The following is a 24466-nucleotide window of genomic DNA, read 5'->3' as shown; positions in this document are numbered from 1 at the left end:
CGTCAGCTGGAGATTCAAAATTCAAATAACTTTGTTATGCGACAACAGTGGTGGGGCAGAGTCGGAGAAACCTTATAAGTAGTACCCCAACTGTCGTTTTTTGCAAAGTAGTGTTTTACATTTCACTAGGTCTTTAAAGTTCAAGGTTGTAAATCACAGACGCATGCCAAGCCAGGGTGGTTGAATGGGTGTAACCTTGAGTACATATGAAGTATCAGCAATGGAAATGACTCATAATCCTTGGACAATAGAAAATGTTTAATGTTGACACACCCACATTTCTCACATCAATGAAAGTGAAGAAAAAAAACAAAACAGAGCAGGAAGAACTTAGTGGCTCTGATCGTAAGTTGCATGTCCATGATGTCCATCATTCTCATGAGTAATAAAGGATGGATGAATTATATCTCTTAGTTGCTGGATAGTATTCAAACTCCTGATATAAATATTCACTGAACACATTCTGGTCCACACGGGACAAATAGTCTTGGAGAAAGATTTGGATTATTTCAACCTTTTCTTTCTCTCTAAAGTTTCTTTGAATGTATTTTGAAATGACCAAATGTCTTGAGATATTTTCGGGGGGGCATTATAGTTCAAATCAATCATGGAAATTTATTTGCCCCAAAAAAACCTTCTGCTTAATCATTCTATATGATAAAATCTTATCACTAATTATACATACAGATGGAAATGTTATACTTCACTTCTTTAGTTTTATGTATTAACTCTGGAAATCTGGAAGTTCAGTTCAGTAGTTACCTTAAAAAAAATCTCAAGGATTACAGAGTGTCTCAAACCAAACAGAGTGAATGCATAATTACATGCAAGATACATCTTATGGAAATAATGAAGCTCAGTGTTTGTGTCTGGAACAATGGGAGCATTTTCTGCAACTACTGATCGAGACGTGTCTGTGTCCCAAATGTAAATGGTGTAATAGTGTGAATATTAAAAACATTCAGGCATCAAAAAATATTGAGGAGTTTCGGTTGATCATGGTGACTGTTTTTAAGGAGTAGGAGTAGACGCCGACTCTATTCCATATTTCATATAGAAATCTTATTCTCACCCCTGAAATATTTCTACTTCTCTGTTCGAGCCAGTAGGTAGCAGTAAAGCACCATTCAGACAAAGGTACAACAGCACTGCCTGAGCAATCATACAGTTTATACTGTGTGTACTGGGATATGTATGTCCAATATATTCCGTGGAACAGCCAACAATTGCCAGTCTATGATATATATTTTTTTTTACAATATCAAGTTCTTTTCTGGGTATAAGTTTCAGCAGCTGTCTCAGGAAAATTCCTTCCATGTTCCGCTCTTCCACATGATATGACAACATTGTTTTTAGTGCATGTACCTGCACACTTTAGGGGTCCGTCTCTCCACCCATTTCTCTCTCAAACTATTGCAGCACCAGCTAATTGGAAACCATGGTAACGGGAGTACAGAGCAACCATCCTGTCAGATGTGGAGGACAATATAAAATTCTCACACTTTATCTGCCTCAGTGAGCTGCAATGTTGTAAGTCTGGGATTGAGTGATAAAAGTTCTTTACTTTAATATGGAGCAGAACAATGACTTTCAAAAAAAAGAAAACATTCCTTGGATCAGTCCAATAGCTTGTCGGGCCCCGCTTGGCTCTCCATCTCTGTCCACGCTTCCAGACTCACTGATGGTATTTGATCACATGAGACATAATCAGAAGGGTATTTGCCAAATCTGAAGGGATCAGGAGGAACTTTCTCGATGTCGCTGTTGTCGCAGATGAGACGAGACAGGGAGAACTTTATGAGCTCATTCATCTGTTGCTGAGTGAACACACCCTCAGCTTCCCACCAGAACCTGAAAAATAAAGGCGTGTTTGAGTGAAGCCTTTGTTTGGTTTCCCTGACAGAGCTCAGCAAATCGTGCTGTACCTATCGCCGTCACGCAGTGCTTTCATCTGCTTTCCAATCAGGCAAGCGAAGAGCGGGCCAGTTCTTGAGCCAGGCAGTAAGTCTTCAACCAGTCCTCCAAGCCAGACATCAATATTATCAGGATGTTTGTATATTTGCAGTATCTTCTTAGCAACCGTGTAGTCTCTCACAACCTCTCTGAGATCCTCCAGTGATTCAACAAAGCTCAGTCCACAGAATTCTCTCCAGCCATTGTATCCTGAAAAAGAATATCAGCACAACACATTTTGGTAATGATCATACTTATCGAAGCATTACATTGAAATGAACAAAGATATAATTGAGGAATAAAACTGATGGCTTAAGCAATCAGAGGATAAGAGCATAATGACAGCTGTGGATCAGCACATGTGAGTGACACATGTGCAGCACTCAGTACAGCATTCAGGTTGAAGCTATGAAAGGAATTGAAACACAGACGTTCTTTAGGAGACTCGGAGAAATAACAAACACTCCTCAATGCAGCAACACATTCAACACGTTCGGTGACTCATCCAACCACCGGCAATGAAAACAATATGAACAAATGTGCTGAGAGACATGTGTTGCATTTGGGCAAAATTAAATGGAAATTATTAAAAAACAATTTCACTGCAGTTTTGCTACTTTTTAGTTTTGATGCTATGAACTCAACTCATGTTGTCAAACTTGTTTATAGTTGAGTGCAACAAGATATGTCACCTTTCTCATTGCTTGATATGTGCTGTATTCTCGAGACAAATAGGTTTGACTGGTGGCAATTCGATAAGAGATTCAGATGTGTCACACCAGTTAAAGTTATTGTTACCTTGGGTTGTTAGCTTTAAGCAGAACTGAAGATTGTTTCAAAAACCTTCTTTTGTCTTTATGATTGAGATGGCTTTACATAAAGCCTACACTGTAGCCTATTAAGTTGTTAGGTTCTTTAGGGTTAGGCTTCAGCTTACGTTTAGATACTTAAGCATAAGCAGCGTAAGCCTAAAGTATAAGTATAAGCCTTCATAAGGCACACAAGCAGGAATAGGCTCTCCAAGTTTTGACCCATATGAGCGTAACTGAGGGGTACTGAGTGGGTTTTCTCTATTGCAATGGTAAATTATGTTGAGAAAACTATAGCAAAGTACCAACAAAGGTAAGTATTTCAAAGCAACATACAGGTAATTAGCCAGTCAGAGGTGTGGAAATTATTTCCTTACAGTTACACATGTGTGATGATTTGCATTTAGGTCAAAGCTGTGAAAGGAACTGATATACAGACATTCTCTGGGAGGCAAATGACAAAACTCCTATTCATCCATCACTAACATGAAAATTAGGTGAACTGAACGGTATACTTTCAGTTAAGTTTTATTAGGTTTTCGTGAAAGTAAACTGTAATCACTCAAAGACAATTTGTCAGCATCAATTCCTTTGAGCTGGACACCATTGAAATAACTTTTTCACTTAGTAAAATCATTACTGTAATGACTTTGGAAGCAAAACTGCAGAAAGTTAAATGCCTGTAAATTATGTTTACATGGTGCTGGTTTGTTATGTAACCCTACAACATGACATAATAATGCTGGTTAAAAGAAATTATAATAAAATTTAAAAAAAGGTTGATATTTCTCGACCGATCAAACCATAGATTGGTTCTGCCAGTGCTGCTCGCTGTCTTACCGGGGAGGCCGTGATCCCGTCCTCTCTGGAGGTTCAGTGAGGCCAGGTCCACGTGCTGCTGAGCATTAAGGACGACCATCCTCTCCGTCACCTCCTCTGCCATCAGCATGTTAGCGCTAACAGCCAATGCGGCAGTGCCAACCATCCCTCTCAGGACAGGTTCGATCCCACCTACAACACAAAATCCCCTCCGTCTCTTTGTGTGTGTGTTGCATTTATTCTACTGATTTGTAAACTTAAATATTATATAATGAGAAGAACCAAACCTTCTGGGGCCAGGCCAACTACAAAAAAACATAACTACAATGCTGACAAAAAGACAAACAAATGCAACATATGATTGCTGAGTGTTGTTTTCTCTGGATGTACTCTTTGTTGCCGTTCAGGAAACAGGTTTGTTTACGACTCCTGGGCTCAGATTTGCTGCTTCCTCTGAGCCCGCTGCAGTCCAAACAATTTCATTTGAGCAAATAGAGCGAATGGGCTGTTGGGGATGAATGTGCTTATTTATCATAACAATACATTGTTTTATAAATCTAATGCTCTTGCTGCTCTGCGGCCAGTCTGCTTAACAGTGTATCGCTGCTGTGAGTCGGCTTCAACCAGGGGAGATCGGAAGAACATTCCAGTTATGATTGAGTATGATTGAACAACTCAGTCTGCATTTGCCGACAAAACTCTTGCTAATGTCTAATGATAATCGTACTTTATTTTCATCTGCACTCATTGACAATTTATTTCTATCACATGAACCTGTGTTTTCTGTAGCAAAAGTGAATTGATTTAGCCATATGTGGATTCTTTTTCTGATTAGGGAACATTTTTGGAGCATTGCAGGCTGTGAAATGTTGACGTAGGCAGAGAGCAGCGGAGCGGAGAAAGCAAAGTTTATTGTATCTGTGTTTTGAGAATTGGACGCATGAAACAATCCACCCAGATGACATTTTCTCGGCAGGCAGGCCGGTCTCACAGAGGGAGGAGTTAACTGAGGACTTCGGCAGGAGAAAGCAACACGATTGTGTGCTGAGAGGATGAATCACTGGTAATATTCGTGCTACTGGCTCACGCCCAATGCATTATGGGTAGTGATTACTCTTTATTACAGCCTTTGAATCAGTGTGGATGAATCAGCAGCATGTATTTGTGGGGAGTGGTGTGTAGATGTGAGAGAAGTGAAGTTGGGATTGGAAGATCGCAGGTTGATTCCCACAGCAGACCGGTCACCACTGTGGGTCCCTTGACTCTCGCCAGCTCCCCGGACCACCCTAATATGGCTGCACACCCCAAAACGGAAAAAGGAATTTCCCCCAAGGAGATTAGTAAAGTATGATTAGATTTAGTAGTATCTGGACTGATGTGTGTGGCATGTCGAAGCTTTGAAGTGGACAGATTTAGTATGCAACATATAAACAACATATAAAAGCTAGCAACCGATATGAGATATCATGAAGCCGTACACTGTGTGCCGAAGAAAATATGAGTGGATTCTCCTGGAAATAATTATGTGTTTCTTTCTTTGTGAACGTTACATGTTTTGTCACATGCATTTATATGTACTCTGGTTGGTCCCACAGTCCAAACACATGTGTTTGAGGTTAACTCGTCACTTCAAAGTGCCCATAGCCGTGAATGTGAGTGTGTGTGGTTGCCTGTTTCTCTATGTTTGCCCTATGATGCACTGGTGACCTTCTTGGTTGTTACCTGAATTGGGTAAAGTGATATAGAAGATGGATAGATGGATAATTTGTTTCACTTCATCCATTTAATACTGGTCTCACTTGCAGGCCAGAAGGCGGCCTCAAAAAGCTGGAGTCAATATGACAGGAACAATAGAGACAAGGCACAAAGGTGTTGGAGGAATGCCAGCAAGATATAGATTAAACCATTGACACTAATCTGTGTCAGCTTTGACCAAAAGGCTGTACGTTCCATAGAAAGCTTATGTCAAGTAAGCGAAGAAAGGAATGTTAAGTTACCTTGAGCTAATTGGTTTTTTTTTTCACTCTCTTAATCTTACCTAGTAGTTTTATTAATGCGTTAAAGGGTTTAATTTAACTTTTTGGATATTTTTGTTTGGGAGGTCTCAGGTGGGCTCTGCTGGTCCTTGACTGGCCATCTATTTTTCAACTCATCTGAGTGAATTGTTATCAGATTTTCAGCGAAACCTTATTTGCATTATTGGAAGCATTAACTGAGTTTCTCTGGGAACAGGAGAGCCCACCACTGAGCTTAATTTAGCTTGATTTATACAATTTCCATGATCATTTTCTCAAGTATAAACTGTTTTTGGCACCATGACAACTCAAAAGGTTACAGAAAATTATCCAGCAGCTTGTTTCAGGGATTAAGCTCCTGACACCCACTGCTCAACATTAAATAGACACAGTTAGCACCTTGTTCTAGAATACAGTGGAGTATTAACAGCTACAAATTGGATCTTTCTTTAAACAGTCTGCTGATACCAAACCTTGGGTCAACCTTGCATGTGTATCACTGTGTTTATGTTTTTGTGAAGGGAAGACATATGAGCGAATCTGTGAAATGAATTGTTTGTATCTCGCTGTTTTTATGTAGTTTTATTTGATTGCAGATTGCTGTAGTCATGTGTGTCTTTCATGATGGATAGCATAAAAAAACCAGAGGCTTGAGTGAAGAGATAAAATCTCAAGGGCCAAATGGCTTTGGCATTCCCAAGCCTACCTGGCACACTGAAAAAAAATTGTTATGACATAATAACTTGCTGGTGTTTTGACTTGGGAGTTCAGTTTGCTCTACTTATTTTCATAATTTGATTAAATGTAAAAAAGAAAAACATGGATGTTCAGGGAAAACAAAATTCATGGAAAGTAGCTATAGTTACAATGAACATGAGGATGTTGACGAAGTTGATGAAAAGGTTTGACATAAAGTAAGGATACAATGATATGGAAAGTTGCTTTAATAATCTGATCTAGCTGAAAGCTTTTATTTTACGTTTTTATGCCATTTTCTGGTTTTCCTAACTTTCTCTGAATGTGTCACTGAACAGGAACAATATTCAGAATGGTCACAACGTGATGAATTAAACCCAATTTGAAGAATTCTCCTCCAGTTTGTCCAAAGCATGTTTGCTTATATATAGTGTAGCTCCTGCATGGAACATATATTTAAGACTACATTAGTATGAAATAAGTAATAAATAAGTGATGTTGTGAAAATAAATAGAAAAGGTCCCTGCAGTCAGTAAAACAAATGATTGCCTCCAGTAATGAGTGTTCTGCGACTGGGTGCACATTGTATAGGTCATATAGTCGCTATGACATATTGGTGCTAGTTTCCATACATAAAATATGTCAGCGGTCTTGCTTGTATGAATCACTGGAACTGTGTGCGCCCAATCATTAGAGTAAGGCGGACCTGCGATGCTGTGGATGACCTAAATAGTTGTTGTTTTTTCCACTCATCTGTTGTTGTTTTTTTCTTGTGCATTTAGTGAACTCACGAGATAAGTCATTAGTTCCAAATGGGAGCTTCATAAGAGTGCACTGACCTTGTTTGACTATTCTCCATGGACTGAACAGAGTCTTGTGCAGTCTCAAGTGGGGGAAGTGCTCGTGCTCCTGGAAGCTCTCGTTCAGTCTCTTGAGGATTGGGGAGACGGTAGCGTGGCCAAACCTGAATGCAGCTGTGGCAAACACATTGGAGGCCGAGGGATCTGCACTCGGATCGTATCCCCCATAGAGTCCAATATAATGGTCGAATGATGCTGGCCCAATAATTTTGGGAACATAGTCTCTCATTGTTATGATCTGAAAGTTTAAAAAAGGAGGGGGGTTATGATGATCGGAAGTGAGATAATCATTTATTTTCATTTCAACACTAACATTGCCAGATAAACAAAAACAAATACATCTAAGGTTCAAGTTAAGACCCATATCGAGTGAGTGGTGTGGATGTGCACACACAGCTTAAAGAAATCCCTGTAGGATTCCCAGCGACGTGACAATTTCTGTAGAAATCCCAGAGCCTGGACATATGATTGCACAGTTGTTCGTCACGGTTCGCTGCGGTAAACTTTATCTGTCCTCATCTCTATTTATAAAGGCCTCAGCTCAGCACCTGCATCTTAACATGTGAAGCACAAATGCATGAGCACATATACACAGATGAGGCTTCCATGACGTAATGTGATGGAACCAGACAGAGTTTAATTGCATCTCTGTGTTTTTGATGGGACAAAATGTAACGGCTGTTATACTGACAGTCTGTTTGGCGTCAGAATGATAGCAAAAATCAATTTCTTGACTAGAACAGGTCATCTGAGGTTGTTCTTGTCATATTTCATATATTTGAACAATAAGTAAGAATAGCCCCTCTACGGCCTGTGTGGCAAAACACATTGGGAATAAGTCAAATCGAATTTTTTTTTTTTTTATCAACATGTGCAAGCAGATATAACCGATGATTAAATCACAACTTTTCTGAGTTCTGATTTCTTTTTCACATGTATATCTTGACTGAACTGTGAAAGAATGTACTTTGAATAGGTTCTTGTATGACAAATGGGTGACAAGTGTGAAGGAGAGCTGCACTCGGAGTGAATACTGAACTAAAGAATGAAAGAAAAAATAATACAATAGCTGCAGTACATCCACACACATATAGAGTAATAACCATGCAACACTCAGATACATAAACTTCTCTCCTGTCTGGTGACTAATACTGATGATTTGGTCATGGACAAAGAAACAAGGGGTAAAATGAGGCATGAATTCAATAACAGTGGTCATAACTTTTCAATATAGAGGCTAGGTCAAAACAATTGAACTGAAAGGTTCTGTATTGGGACCCAAACCTTTATTGTTAAACCTACATACTTTATGTAGGAAACATTAATTGCAGTTGTTTTATTTTGGATTTATTATGCATTGTTATCATTATCTTATTGCAAGACAAAGAAGAAGTCACAAATGATCAGATTATGTTTGTGTTTAAACTTCAAAGTTCAATACAACTGTCAGAAGTTTCCCTGACAAGAAACATAAAAGTATTCCCATTATTCACCAGTGTGCTTTTGTTGATTAATTGTTTGTTACTAAATGTACCTCTCTGACTTCTATAAGCTCTCAAAAAAAAAAAACAACAACGTTGTGCAGCAGCTGAATCAGTTAATGGACTGAAACATTCCAAACAAAACAGGTCTGGATTTTTAAACAGTTAAAGCTTTTTATAATAATTCTCCTGCCATGTCTCGAACACTTCAACATCTAAATAGACCATAATGATATTGCCTTTCTGCACTTCAGCCTGGATAAGCAATGGGCTCCTCGGCTGACATTAAAATGCAAACCCAAAGAAATCCAGTTGATTTTTGTTGATCCTCTCTCTCTCTCTCTCTCTCTCTCTCTCTCTCTCTCTCTCTCTCTCTCTCTCTCTCTCTCTCTCTCTCTCTCTCTCTCTCTCTCTCTCTCTCTCTCTCTCTCTCTCTCTCTCTCTCTCTCTCTCTCTCTCTCTCTCTCTCTCTCTCTCTCTCTCTCTCTCTCTCTCTCTCTCTCGCTGCTCCCTGCAGATAATAAGCTCACCCTCAGCATTGAAATACCTTTTGACCTCTCAATTTTCCTCAAGTTTTACAGAGTGATGTTTTCAAGCGGCTGCCCACAAAGAGTCGGCTCGAGAAGAAAAAAAAAATGAATGGTATGAACACTTTCACCTGTCTGCACCTCCCTGGCTTTTCCCACCAGTTGAGCTGCAGCTACTTGTTATACGTGGGGAAAATGTAATGAAACAAAAAGCTTGTGGATGACACTATAATGTGCCCATGAATCAGTTTCGTCCCCAAGACCTATTTAATCATTTTCTTCTAATTAGAGTGCAGCATCAGCTTATGTGGGTTGTTCTTTCCGTCCTATGTGACTTAAAAATATATCTTCAGATAGAGAGAGGAATGCTCTTAGTGTACTTAAATACAGCTTCTATGTTTAATTCTGTCTGAAAGTCAGTGTATGTGAAATTATATGTGGGGTTGGGAGGCATTTTAATGCCACATGCAAGCTTACAAGCATTCCGAGGAGCACCAGATTTTGTTTTGTTTTTTCCAGTAATTATCTTAAATATATATTGCATTTCAAACCAAGTTTTTGACAAGTATTCTTACTTGTCAAAAACTTGGCCAAAAAAACATGATTGAATAATTCAAGCAATTCCATCCTGTCTTTTTCCTGTTTACTTATAAATCACTGCTGCAGCATGTTAGTGCATTTAGCAGTGCTACGGTGACGGGGAAGGAAAATGCAGATTGAAAACTGAGGCCCAAGCAGCATTGTGCAAGCTTGTCTGTAAGTAACAGCTGCTTGGTGGAATCAGATGGGGACATTGAGGGTTGGGGTGAAGTAGGGATGCCTGGTGAGAGCTGTTGAGATTCGGTTCAACCATATGGGCCACAAACCACCACAATGAGTTGAAAGCTGTTACAAGCTGCGGTGATCGGCTGTGGGATCCCCCCCACTCCCTTTTAATAGAATAGGATAAGTAAACTTTTCACATTGCAGTCATTTCAATTGCTGAGATTAAAACTGTAATAAAGTAACTCAGATTTTCTTTTTCAGGGATTTTTACTGGATTGCACATATTAATGTTGAGTTATGTTATACATAGTGGTGATGACTACATTCCCTAATGTCCTGAATTGCAAAAAAAAACCTAAATTTTTACCAGGATATATTTTGAAGCACATGCATCATGTTACATTGAAGAGGATGTACCGGTATGTATATGTGTATGCTGACAACTACTCTAAAGTTCACAGGTTGACTGATTCGATGTCTTTAGTATGCTTGAACTCCATCTTACAGTCTTGGCTTTATCACTTGCCCGCTGTCAGCTTGGCTTTGAAATAGGAAATTCCTCCTCAAACTTTTGCAAACACTGAGACAAAAGCACAGAGATGCAGTATTCCTTTAATTCTTCAAAACAGTTTAGAATTTTCTCTCTCAGAGAAAGGTAGATAACACTAGTTTGCAATGTGGTCACACCAGGATAGTCTCACTTTTTTACTGCACTTCCAATACAAGGATTTTCCAAGCTGGTCACGGTTATAGCTACAGTATGTAAATCCCCTACCTGGCTTTATGCTTCATCCTTCAGAAATTATTTAAAACCCCTTCATCTTCTACCACCGCTTTTTAATATTGCAAATCTCTTTCTTCTGGTATTGTCCCTGAGTCACCTGAAAACAGGCATTGTTAATTCAATGCCACAGCCTGATGTCAGCACCTATAGTCATGATGATTCCACACTTAATTTCCGTTTGCACAAAAACACTCTGGAAACTCTGCATCCTAGCACCTGCGTAGTCCCTCCATTTTGGTAAAGTCAATGAATTATCTGAGTGAACCCATAAAATTATGCTTCCATTATTTTTCCTGAGGAATGGATGTACCCAACATTTCCTTCTCTATTAATAAAACTCCCAGTCTGAAGCTGAAAATAACTAATGGGGGAGGCTGTGACTCGGGTATAGCACACCGTATTCTGATCTCCTCGTCTATGTGCTCAGACAGGTGGACTCCGATCTTCAAACTCCAAATGTGATTGAAAATGTGGGTCGAGGTTCACTTGCAAGTGAATTCTCGTCTGGTTCATTTATAGTGGGGAAATGCCAGCAGACTCTTCTTTCAGAGTAATTGCACAAAGTGAATAAAATAAAAATGCGTGGTGCATTTTGATTAACAAAAAAAGCAAAGCTGAAAACACGAGCCAGAGGAAGCCTTGGAAGACAGAAAAAGTTGACAGACTGTTTTTAAATTGCTATGTTGTTTGTCTGACGGGACATGAAGCAGGCAGAAAGGGATGGATTTACATTTTGTTGTTGTTTCTGAAAAGTTTTGCGTTTGCATGACAACATTTGAAAAATGATTGCCATATACATGGAAAAAGAAAAAAAAGAACAAAAATTGATACCACGAGTGGGTGCTTTGTTGTCGTAAAACTTTCATTGGCTTTATCAAACTTGTTGCACATGTGCGGTAACAGTTGTTTAGAAAACTTCTGTTTTCTCAGAGATAGTGATTCCAAAAAGTTGCACTTTGGAAGCCATTTTCAGACAGATATTTAAGTCACACTAACTATGTTTTTTTCAAATCGATATGGGCCCAGTAGAAATCCACATCACAAGAACATATTGAAATATGTTGAGAAGTTCATCCTAAAAGTTATCAGACTCTTTCAGCGCTTCATTTTAGCTGAAGCTATAGATTAAAAAAATGCTGAGCTTCTTTGCCAGTTGATAACATCATGAATATAAGAAGGTTGACAAACATACATGCTCATGAATAGTTTTCTATACTACATTTTAACAGATAAATCTATTAGGATGGGGCACTGAAATAATCTCAAACCAGGATTAAAAGAGAAAGAAAAAGGGAAAATTTCAACAACTTGTAGTCATAGAGAGTAATGGCTGGTCCTTTCTGGAGTCTTGTTTAAGTGAATGTCACATATAAAAAAGCACAGATACTCAATCTGTTGTGAACGCCAATGTAAATTTTAGTTTTTTCATCATCAATGATTTAAAACTGCCAGTTTCAATTGTCCAAAACTGAGAGGATGCTAAAATCCTCCTGAATTCAGTGGAAACAAACCGTTTGACTTGGCACGTACATGCTTGGCAACATGAGCACAGTGTTATTTCAAGAAACTTTAAACAGTAATGGAATGAAAGGAGCTGTTGTGATTTTTTTGTTTAAAACTGCTGCATCACCACTGTTGTGATTTGTAAAAGATCCCTCTGAAAGCTTACGATGACAGCGGAGCAGTGGATGCATGGCTGGGCGATTCTTCCACTCATTGAACATAAAACAGCAGCTGTCAGCAAAATCAGCAAAGACGTTCCCAAAGAGAGAAGATTTTGGACGAGTCGCCTATAGTGTGGCGAGCTCAGCTTACAGGAGTTGTCATTGTTATTTCAAAGTTACCGTATCAGGCATGGATGCGCAGTGACAGCAACATTAAATCTTGGCTTTCGAGCTTCAGAAACTAAATGATCGCAATTTCTATTGAAAACTTTTGATGTGAGAAGCAAGATACTTTTTTCTATAAATTTATCTATGATTATTATCACTGTAAATTCTCATGAAGGAATGAAAAGTAGTTTTTTTTTTTTTTTTACAATAATTGACTTCATGTTTGACTGAAATTACACATTCCACTCTAGCAAAGGCTTCAATGAAACATTGGGGTAAAACAGATCCTGTTATAAAGTCATGGCTGAAAGACTTGGCTTTAAATAATGGCCAAGATGTACACTTGGGATCATGAGCAAGAGTATACCACTGATAAAAACTGCCTTTCCGGAGGAGAGCTACCACTCTTCCACAAAGATAGGGGATAGTTCAAGGTGGCTTGATGCCGTTGTTGGGGGGCCCTATGGATTTCCTTTTCTCTGGGATAATACAAACTAGGATAACAAGAGGTCAGGAAAAGACCTTCTGGATATATTTTCCCTCTGGAGGCCTGTAAACAGCTAAGGGTGGGCAAGTATTAATACGAGGGATATGAATGTCTGGGTTGGGGTTTTTTTTCTTCCCTTATCTGGATGGGTGGTTGAATGGATGGTTGGATGGATTATTTTAGACGGTTCTAAGCAAAATGTAAAACCAAACATTTATTTCTTCTTCTAAGAAGCAATAAATACTCTGGCTGCCTCTGATGGCTGTGCAGTGAGTGGGATTCCTGACCGTCATTTGTGGAGTCAGCTTCAGCAAATGTCAGTTCAGTTCAGCCGGTAATCAGAATTAATCCCTGTATTGATTTTGTGAAGTTTCACTGTATGCCTGCCATTTATTGACCACAGATAGAGCCATGCATAAACAGAATAATTCTCTTTTCATGTGTACAAAGGCCCAAACTGAGGCTTATTTTTCTACTGGCTGAGAACACCGTAGTGACCTTGAGTGTCACCAGAAAGAATCTAGTTTTTTTCTTACAAAAAGCTCCTGTACAGATCATTCATATCAGCTTGCCCACCTCATATACTGTGTAACTGCAACATGCGTATGCTTCCCGGCAACTGCAGATTCGAAAATCACAAGATTCATAAATGCCTGATTACTTTGTTTTCCCTCAGGCACAACTTGTGTTCCTCACCAGAAGCTTTATGGCTGGAAAACACTTTGGCTTGTTTTTTTTTTTGTTTTTTTTTCTGTGCTTGAATTGTGTCTCTTAGCTTTAGCTCTAATAGTGTATATCACTTGGGTAGATAGAGTCCTACATGTCTGGATTGAAAGGTTCAAAATGTCCACAATCTCCTGATGGGAATCTTGTATTTGATCAGTGAAGATTGGCAAGAGCTGAGGGGAGGAGAGGAAGTGGGAGAAAGTCAGGTCATCCCGGATCAGAATTGGGGGGCTGGCTGTTAAACACATTTGTGTCCCAGCACTCGGCTGTCAAATTTCCCAATATTGCCTAAAATTCTAATTGTCATGGCCCCATAACATCCGCAGTGTGACCCTTATGTAATTTCCCATCATTATCAGCCCTTAACCACCATTAGTATTCATGCTACCACCACCAAATTTGATCTTCTGGCCTGTTTGAGGGTGTTTTAATGGGAAAGAAGCTGCATGTAATTTTACTACGGGGAGCTCAATAAATTGTAATCATAAGCTTCATTTGTGACTCAGGAACTACAGACAGCCAAGGAAAACCTGGCAAGTTCTAGCACCTACAGACCGGACGAAAGAATCAGTGGTAACTATAGTTCCATTTTTCACATGGACAATTTGAACCAATTAATTTTTCGGGGGAAAAAAAAAAAAAGAATCCAGACAGAAAATGCACACTAAGACACAATCCAATTGATTACGAGGCCCACAAACAATATCAAAGACAAATTCATGCATAATTGTGTTTTCCCCACCACATTTTCAAAGAAGAGGTGTCTGAATGTGAGCACAGTCCTACTGATAGAAGAGGGTTAAAAAGGCAACGTCAGCAGTTGCAAAAAGTGAAGCTTTTTGGGAATGCATTGCAAAGTCTGTTTATAAGCCACCCTTACTCTAATAAAAGGGTATCATCATTCTGGGTCTGGTACTGAAATAATTGATTGTCGAAAGTTAATAGTTGAGAGTTTAAAGGGACTTTAGAGAGGTTAGTGTTAAAACAAAAGATATTAGGTGAGCTTCTTATTATATAATCTATAATGTATAAGTATAAGTATTCAGATTACTGTATTGTCAGTTATTATTATAAATAGCAGCACTAGCATTGAACTTGTTTCAAGCCAAATAATGACCCATTTATGACAACAATGATTAAAGGATGCAAAAATTGTACAAAGAAGGTAAAAGTCAAAGCACAAGACTTTCATTCACAAACGTATTGTAGATACCAAGTAGTTTTGGTATCTAAAGTGAGAAGGTTATTGTGTGACAACATTTATAGTGTGTTTATAATTGGCTTCAAGGCAAAATTAACATTTAGTTTTTTTTCCTGAGACAAATGATTGCCTTTTCCAAAACTTAGTCTAGTTTATTTGATGTTTAAACAACACCAAAATGTCACAATGTAACCCATATTATCATCATGACGAAAAAAGTCCAAATGTCAGACAAACATATGTTTAAGAAACAATAATAACAATGTCCTATTGTAGACAACCTTAATGTAAAATTGAAAAACACTTGTTGCAGTAGCAAAGCGCAGACATTACATATGATCAACACACACAATCTTAACATATGTTCGTGCAGAAAACTGACAACTGTTAAGTTAAATGGAAAACTTTAGTTTGTTGTATGTGTGATTTTTAAAGTGAGTTTGACGGAGTTTTATGCTCACCTACCTGGTGCAGAGCGCCAATAATCTTGCGGGTCTCTTGGTATAAAGTCTCTGAGTTCCAGTGACCATTAATGTGTTTCAGTGCTTCTGCGATTCGATTGTGCTCCCTGAGCCACAGGGTATGCAACGTGATCAGAGGCAGACCCTCGTTGACACGGCTGTCTCCTGCATTGAAACAGTCCACCCTGTGACCCTGCTGATCCTGCTGGCAGGTCGATGGCAGCGTGGCTACAAAAGGGAGGTACGGCCTTCCTTTGGGATCCTCGAATCGCCCGTTCACTGTAAGTTTTCCATTCTGGCCAGAAAGGTCGCGTAGGAGGTTCTCCAGCATTGGAGTGTGGCCGTACACAACTGAAGCGTCCATGAATGATGTGATGGCATTTACCTGTTGCTGCTGCAGGGCTTGTCCTATATCATGGCCAACACTGACAAAGCAGGCCGGTGCAGAGCGATAGAAAGGTATGCAGCCCTGCGCACCAGAGACATCGTCATCGTCATCTATCTGTGGAGGCAAAAACATTCATGGTACACTCCTTCACGCACATCTCCAATTACCTTTTTTTTTTTTTTTTTTTTTATCAACTGGCTGTATTTCTTAAGATCCTCATGGAATTTGAAATGAGTGAAACACAGTTTTGAGAGGATGCTTCGGCCCCATTTTCATGACAACATTTCAAGTGGCTTTTGCATTTTCATATAGAAATGGCAGAAATGTTGAAAACAATGTAGTTTTCAGGTTGAGTGACTAGTGGGGGGCTGTTGTTGTTTTTTTTAATGAAACCACACACAAATATGCAGAGAACAATATGCAATAAACATCATCATTGGTGAGTACAAGGACATTTGTATGACCCATTGTCCATCTACACATGTATGTGCAGAAAAAAAATATTTACTAGGATCATATTGCATTTTCAAAAAGTTGTTTTCCCTCATTCACACAGAAAAACACAGTTGGAGTCTTTGCTAGAAGTTCCAACTTGGGAGCTGTTTTCAAAATGTTGCATCTTCAGTGGCACCATTGTCATGTAAACCAACACCCACAATGCAATGAAGATTTTCAGCTTTGACTTGAAATTGTTGTCGTGTAAACGGGGCTTAATTTGTCTGCGGCTTGACCTGCATAGGAGCCAACAATACTCTATAATAAACATTTTAAACTTCAGTACTATGAGGCCATCTCTATATGTGTATCAATCCCTCCCATTAGTCTTTCATAATTTTCAACAGACAGATAGGAAAGTGATCAAAACTTCTCAGTCACATTCTTCCAATGAAGGCTTGTGCAAAACAAAAGTGCATCATAAGGTTTATTTCACATATTCGGACCACTAAATATTTTATCACCTTTGTAACTGTGCCCATTAATCATGTACCTTCTTAAAACAGATGGCACACAAAAAGTGAATGTGGTAATTTTCCTGACTATAACATAAAAAAAAATAAACCAGCAGCCACTTGGGAAAAGCAGCAGACCAGCCATTAGCACACCTCTAAGCCCATTAATCCAAAGCAGGTGTGCCAGATAAGGCATAAATGAATAGAACCTTGTTAGCGAGTGACAGGGGAAACCTTTCTTATTAAAACCTCTGACATTTAGGCTCTGCACTTCTCTTTTACGATTGAAATGTGTGTCGCCGTCACGTAAAGATCTAAAGCGCTGTTTCTCAGGCCTCTGGGAAGAGACTCAGGATACCTTTGAAAATGGCAAGGGATTTTAGAAATACCTCCAAATGGTTTGAAATAAAAGAACCTGCTGTGAGGAAAATTTACTTTTAGTGGTTTAGATTTTGAACAACTGCCATTTTATTCTGATTCCACCGGATTTATCCGGAACAGACGGTGAAAAGAAGTTTTAATGGGGTCCAAAATGTTTTCAGCAGATCAGAGGCGCACGCGTGTCACAAAAGTGCATACGTTAATATGCTGTTCAGATCATATAATGAAGATGTTTGGGTCTGAGATATTAATACGGTCCTACAAGTCCATCCCTTTTTGCATTAATAAGTTCCCGACTATACTATAGTAAAATGAGCATTAGGTTTACAATACTTTCAGAAGACTCACTTATTGCTTGTGTTTTTAGTTAAACAAAACATTTGGAGAGCTACAAATCTTCTGCCTCTTGCTTGTTCTGCTTACACTAACTTTAGCATCATTTAACGTGTTTTAAATTTACAAAAGCATTAGCATGACCCAAAGCTGTTTACTAGAGAAGTGTCTCATTGATCTTAAATGGAACCACCATATAATATACGGTTTTCAAAACAATGACAAAAAAACTATTTTGCAGCTCGGACAAAATTTCTGTTTTGATAGCTTTACTGTAACAGTGGCATCGTCTGCAAACTGTAGCTTTACTTGGATGGAAGAGGCAACAGCCAGGGTAGAAAGGATTTCGGCGAGAAGGGGTAAAGTACAAACAAGTTGTGGATGACGTGTAAAGTAACTGAGCCGAGTTTTCCCAGTTTTAGTGGATCACTTTTTTCATCCATGTGCTCCGAACTCAGGACAAAACTAACTCAGTCTTCTTTGCAGTGCGCTACTGTAATAACAAGTAAGTTTAAAGAGCTACAAATGCAAAGCAGCTTCGAGAAAATGACCAAACCTTCTCCAGCAAATGACTGTAAATTCTGTAATGGTTCAGAGAAACAACATAAAGAACACACATGCAGTGAAGAAAACAATTCACTATACCTGAATGGGGAAGCATGGATGTACATTTTCACAGTCCACTTCAGGACAGAGTCCGGTGCTTTGGGGAGTAAAGGTGATGTCGTGGTCAATGTACTGGCCCCACTCCACAAGCATTTGAGAATAATCCTCATCGATCAGCTTCGAGGAGCTCCTCAGTATTTCTCTGCTGACTTTCCGAGGCTGTTGACAATGTAGAGTTTCAGACTCGGGGATGACAGGAAGTACTACTTCATTAGAGAAATTGAGTCACTTTCTTTGAAAGGCCAAAGTAGTTAATTCTGTGATTTATTAACTTCTCTTATATAAATAGATAAATGGGTTTTAACTCGACTGAGGGTTCTCTGACGTATCCAAGACATTAGTAATTTCTACAGTAAAGAGAAAGTTGGCAACTATTAAAAATAAATTATGCAACACGTCAATTATCCTAGATGTTATTTACTGACCTCTGTTAATAGGAAACGGAATTATGAGAATCAAACATCATTAATTCACTGAAACACTTTGGTTAATTACGGCTCTCATACATTGAGGTAAACTGTAGGATATGAGTGATGCATATTAGATGAGTTCCACCACTACAAGCCTCACTCCGCATAATAACTGAATAAATTAAGACTGAAATGTCAATGCAAGCATAACAATTTCAGAAAGTAATGTTTATCCACGTGTCTGAGAACTCTTTTTTCCCCCCACACTGTTCAGGCAGCCTTTGTTAAAGCATCAGCTGCAATATTCAAATTGAGCCCTAATCTGTGTCATCTCTCACACACACTGCTCTCTCCCCAAATTGTTGTGGAATTTATCAGTTGTGAAACAGGTTAGGAAAAAAAATTAATAGAAAACTACATTAACTCGGTGCTTCACAGGGTGAGCTAAGTTCATTTCTACTGTAATTTCTCTGCTGGGACTTTTGGGTCCGTCGGGCTAGTATTTTGAAGATTACCGAGGGAAGTTGGAATCCATTATGGAGCCATTCTCGGTTCCAGCCTTTGGGTTCTCTCTGCCCATCGTCGTATTCAGCTGGAAGCCATCTGACCATGGCGGTGTTGGCCGCTCCCCAGCGAGGATTTTGCCTGACAAAGGGAATGGTGAAGTGTGTCCAAAAAAATATTGCTCTGCATGAAGGGTACAGTATGCCTCCACGGAATGAAACATCAGTGTTTTTGCGGAAGAAAAAAGACATATCAAGAATTTGTAAAACTATACTCTTATAGGTATCATCGTGTTCAGAAGTGATCTCCAACAGGTTTGATGATTAAATGCTTTTCATTTTGACTGACAGACTGTAGTCTGATCTTGAGTCTGTATTTGTGGGTAGGAACAAATTACAGGGGACATTTTTATATGGATGGAGGGAAAAAAAACATGCCTCACTGTTTGATCAGTGTTCTTAATCCAGAGACACACCACTGGTTCAGCATTGCACTCCCACAAAGCTGTCAGATTGCAGTCAGTGCAGCAGAACCACAGATATTGACGTTTGTGTTCCATCAGCTGACAAACACGCCAACCCTCCAGCTCCTTAGATGTGACACTTATATTTTTTTCATTTTCCTTCAATTATCTTCACTTATTTCGAACAGTTTTCTTTGCCTGGACACATCAGTCATCTGTGTTATTTGCGTCTGCTTCAACTAAACTCATGCTGTTTTTTATAATGTTTCGAAAAAAGCCATCAACAAATCAAGAAAACAGCCGGATAATATTTCTCACTGCAATTTAGTCACCCTGAATAAAAAGCAGCGACAGCTTCATTATGTCAGGTCAGGTCAGGTAAGTGTACTGTCAGGTTGAAGTAAAATGCAACATTTAATTAAATCATTAGTGATTGCACTCCAACAGAACTCAAATGACACTAATGAGGACCTTTTTCTACATCCCCACATTACTGCATTAGATATATTTCTATTTTAAAGGTTTCTGGTATGGGCACCAATGACACCACATGTCTTCCCATTCTTGGGTATTGTTGGATTTTGCAAGAGGGTGTACTTGGACCTCTTCCGTCGCATCTTCTTTCTGAACCAAGCTGGAATATGTGGGCTACCTGACCACAAAGTGCTCATCAAAAAACATCATCTACGGGTGTGAATTCTTGCATGCAGCATTTGCAGTAACCATCGAGCAAAAGTTAAGGCAATATTCACACTGTTTTCAAGTGAATACATTTGCATTTTGGGAGCCCATTTACATGACAACGATGCTCAAAACCACTGAAAACAGCTCCCAAGTTGGAACTTTTCAAAACTGCTCTGACTCTGTCTCTGTGGAAAAGTGGAGGAAAATTACAAATTTCAGGAAACGCTCCAACTCCATAGCGGTGTAAATGGTGGAAAATGCATTATTTTCTCAAATGCTGCACTTAATAGTTTTATAGTGGAAAGTCACCATGTCCGTGTACTTGCCAAACATGGTTAGTACATAATATTGCAGTGTAAATGCAAACATTTTCTGAAACAAAAAATTAATAAATATGTTATTAAGATGAATCGTTGCATAAACGGTTTCTTAGTCTTTTCTCTTCCAAACTGAAACAAGCTACCTAAGCATTATGAGATTATTTGATCATTAGATTATCTGACAATGGTTGGCTCCCATAAGAGATCCAAAACACGTTTAACTAAAAGAAAAAGTATCCACAAGACATTCTATGAAGCTCATTGTTTCATCAAGCAGGTAATCGTTACATTACCTCACTTCACCTTTCATCCCTCTCACAATCACCAAACACCATTATTGTCTATCTTCTTAACATAGTTGACAAACATGGGATTGGTTTAGATCTCTGCTTTCACTGTGAATGTGTTTTTCACACAACATGTGCTATATATTGCTTGTTATCACCACATTCGTGGTTGCTTGACAGATCAGAAGTCATTGAGCTACCTGTTGTTGCAGACTCCTGATATCGAGCGGTACTTGCTGTGATGAGTCTGTTGACAGTTGGCTGGATGTGTTGCAGAGGGACATTGAGACATCTCTGCAATCAGCGTCACATCTTCCCACAACAGCATTTCTATTGCAGCAACATTGGAAAGTTAACACAGATAAATAAAATTGAAGGGAATTCATCAGACAGGAGACGTGTTATAAAGTGTAATGAAAATATGTCTATTTAGTCTCATTACTACATTTTTTGGGTGTAATCATGCATCGACTTATATTTTACTGTGTTTTTTGGGCCTGTGAGAAAAATGAAAGGAGGTCAATTCCATTTTTTTTTTTATTGTGTTGAGTTAATTTGACACTACAGTACCAAACGTTTCTATAAATTTGATCCCAGTTGAGGCTGAATTTAATGAAAGAAGGCAAATCTACCTGGTGCTGTGACATCCCTTTTATATCTCTGTTTTGCTCTGTTCTTCAAGACTTGCAGAGTTGTTTGAAAAACCTCTGCGGCTCGGGAAATCTCCAGGGTCTCAGGCTCAGTTTGCCGGTGGAATGTAAATACACAAGAGGAAGATGAGGCTGTGCTCCGTCTGTGTGGAGAAAATGACAGATAAAAAGAGCGTTTTTGGTTCTTTTCATTCTTTTGTGAACAGGAAATGCGTCGCTTGGAGTGCAGACATGGTTATTATTTATCGGACAGTTAATGACCGTTGTCTGGAGTGGAGGAAGGCTTCCTTTACAATCTGAAGGCTTTCTTGGTATGATGCCATAAGTAAATCTTTTATGGACGAGGCTGGAAGATAAACAGAGACACATAAAAAAAACAAAAAAAAAGAGGCCTTACATATAGTGCACACAGGAGCTTTAAAGGCCCAGTGTGTAGTATTAAGAGAACTGACAAGCAAACATTAACAATGGGAAGTACATGGACATTCGTTGGATTGCTATTACAAGTGACCGTCCACTATAAAACTACCAAGTCCCAGGAGAATATGGACTGCAAGTCATGACACTCTGGACGCAAATATTGTTGTTATTGTCCATTACTTGCATTTATGGAAGAACTATTTACTGCGACTGTGGTGCACATGCACAATAGCAGCATTTCAGATTGCACTTTTAATATGGGAATTGTGCATTGATTACCTTTTGTAATAGTTTTAAAAGTATTTTAATACCTCTAAAGCACAATAGTGTTTCATATGATTATTATCGTGACTTTGCAGGATTAGACTGAGTTTTAACATATTGCGCTAAAGCAGCATTAAAAGTAGAATAGTCTATGAGACATTTTGATCATAACACTTTGGTGCATTTTGCACCATTTCCACAGAGTCAAGTACCACTTTGGTTGTTTTTTTAAAAAAAGTACCTTTGTTAGGAAAGGCAAAAAGGTTTTCTATGTACATGTAGGAGCTGTCATGTAAATCTGAGGGAAAAAATGTGAAGGGTTGAGCATTTGGAAACAGTGGGAAAGACAAAAACTCCTGACATTTAAAAAAAAAAAAAAAAAATTGTATAAGAATTTGCACTATCTCTCAGCCAGATATAAGCTAACAAGTAACTCAGACCACATCAACTGATGTGTACAAAGGTCACACTGCCTTGAGTCACCCCTCGACTGGAATAGACTGGCTCATCACAGTCCTGTTCAGATAAATCAGCTTGCCTTCATTGTTCACCGATCAAATAAAGCTTAAAATCTAAATAACATTTCTAACCTGCACAGTGGCGGTAAAAGATTTGTATAAGAAAGGAGTCAAGTGGGCTTTTCATTAATCAGGGCTGGCTTACAGACTTTGTACTGCAAATTTGAGTGATCCACAAAGTGATCATGGATCTAGATCTATTCAATAAAAAAAAAACAACAAAACAAACAAAAAGTAAAAAAAAAAACAAGTTTCCATATAGCATAATTTTTTTAGGAATAGAGACAATGCATACTTACAATTAAACGGAATGGCTTCATCAGCTGAAATGGTTTGCAGAGCAGTGCAGATCAGCATCACAAGCCACACGGAGCTGAAAGAGCAGGCCATGCTTTATAGGCAGTTTACAGCAGACGGGTCACAAACAATCAAAGACGCGTCTTAGTGATGAATGCACCGCAGAGCCCATCCTTATATACTGAGGAAAAGCATGGAGCCCAATGCCAAGGTTAGGTAAACCAGTTCACACTACAGTGACGCAGAGATTCAGTGTTTCTCTTCTTCTCACTTGAGTGATTTGTTGTTTTTTGTCGTTTTTTTTCCTCCTCCCTTCCATTATTTCAGCCACTTCTGCTTTTTGGCAGATGCCGCAGCTCCATGTCACATTTTCAGTGAAAAACAACATGATACACTGCGTGTTTGTCATTAAAGTGAACATGGCCAACTTTTATGGGTTTGGTGGATTTGATAATGTGTGAAACAGAAACAGCTTTTTTATTGTTATGATCAAAATGTCTCTTAGACTATTTTACTTTTAATGCTGCTTTAGCGCAATATGTTAAAACTCAGTCTAATCCTGCAAAGTCACGATAATAATCATATGAAACACTATTGTGCTTTAGAGGTATTAAAATACTTTTACAACTATTACAAAAGGTAATCAATGCACAATTCCCATATTAAAAAATAACTTTACGTTCTATAGAAGCTCAATATGCGGCTCACATTATATCGTCCTGTTTCAGAGTGACAAAATGCAAAAGTTGCTCACAATCATGAGAAATTACTGACCATTGTGGAGTATACATCTGTAACCGGCACACATCTTTTTCTCCCACCAGGAATGTCCTGACTTCCTTCTAGATTTGAACTTTTAGCTCCTGTCAACTATCTGCAAGCTATCAATTATTTCTCAACAGTTTATACTCCAAACAGAGGAATGTTAAATGTTCTGTATGGAGTTACCTGAGTGGGTCCCTGGCCTGCCATCAATATCACATTAATATGCAGATGAACAGTAGGAACGAGCCAAAGGAGCCCACCGGGTAAACACAGATGGTTGGAGATAGAATTCAGGGATTGTTTCATTATTATTAAAATATATCAGCGAACTGAAGTTTCACTTTGTTTGGTCACAATGAAATGAGTGTGGCCTGGTTTGCACTGCACTGCAGATATAACAAAGATAGATATCACAAAAACATCTACACTCACCTATTGACCTAATCCGTCTTTGAATTGAGAGATGAAGCTGCAAATCCTGGGTAACATGGACAGTGGCATGAAAAACTTGCCACGGTACCTCTTAATGGATGACTGACTTTGTACAATGAAAGACTTTTGACAAGCCGTCCAATCATCTTCTGGATCCAATTCAAGGTTCCTGGGAGACGATTCCAGCTATTAATGTGGGAGAGAGTGTACATTGGTCACCGGTTCATCACAGGGCAAACAGAGAGACGGTCAGATACATATGGGCAATTTTGAGTGAATGCTTAACTTAAAAAGCTCATGAGAATGCACAAACACATG

The 24466-nt window shown here is 38.9% G+C and overlaps 1 protein-coding gene across 1 annotated transcript; it reads right to left on the bottom strand.

The window, feature by feature from the left end:
* Nucleotides 1-1405: 1405 nt before the first annotated feature.
* On the bottom strand, nucleotides 1406-21094 carry tpo (thyroid peroxidase; the record flags this gene model as incomplete). The annotated part of the gene is made up of 9 exons (XM_080512611.1): nucleotides 1406-1536; nucleotides 1643-1851; nucleotides 1926-2163; nucleotides 3603-3773; nucleotides 7132-7390; nucleotides 15421-15918; nucleotides 18114-18293; nucleotides 19060-19231; nucleotides 21003-21094. The coding sequence occupies 9 exons, from the start codon at nucleotides 21092-21094 to the stop codon at nucleotides 1406-1408; spliced, it is 1950 nt and encodes a 649-aa protein (XP_080368737.1).
* Nucleotides 21095-24466: the final 3372 nt, after the last annotated feature.

Source organism: Blennius ocellaris, assembly GCF_963422515.1.
Source record: "Blennius ocellaris genome assembly, chromosome: 17".
Taxonomy (NCBI): domain Eukaryota; kingdom Metazoa; phylum Chordata; class Actinopteri; order Blenniiformes; family Blenniidae; genus Blennius; species Blennius ocellaris.
Note: the sequence above shows the minus strand (reverse complement) of the source record. Positions and strands in the feature narration are given on the sequence as shown.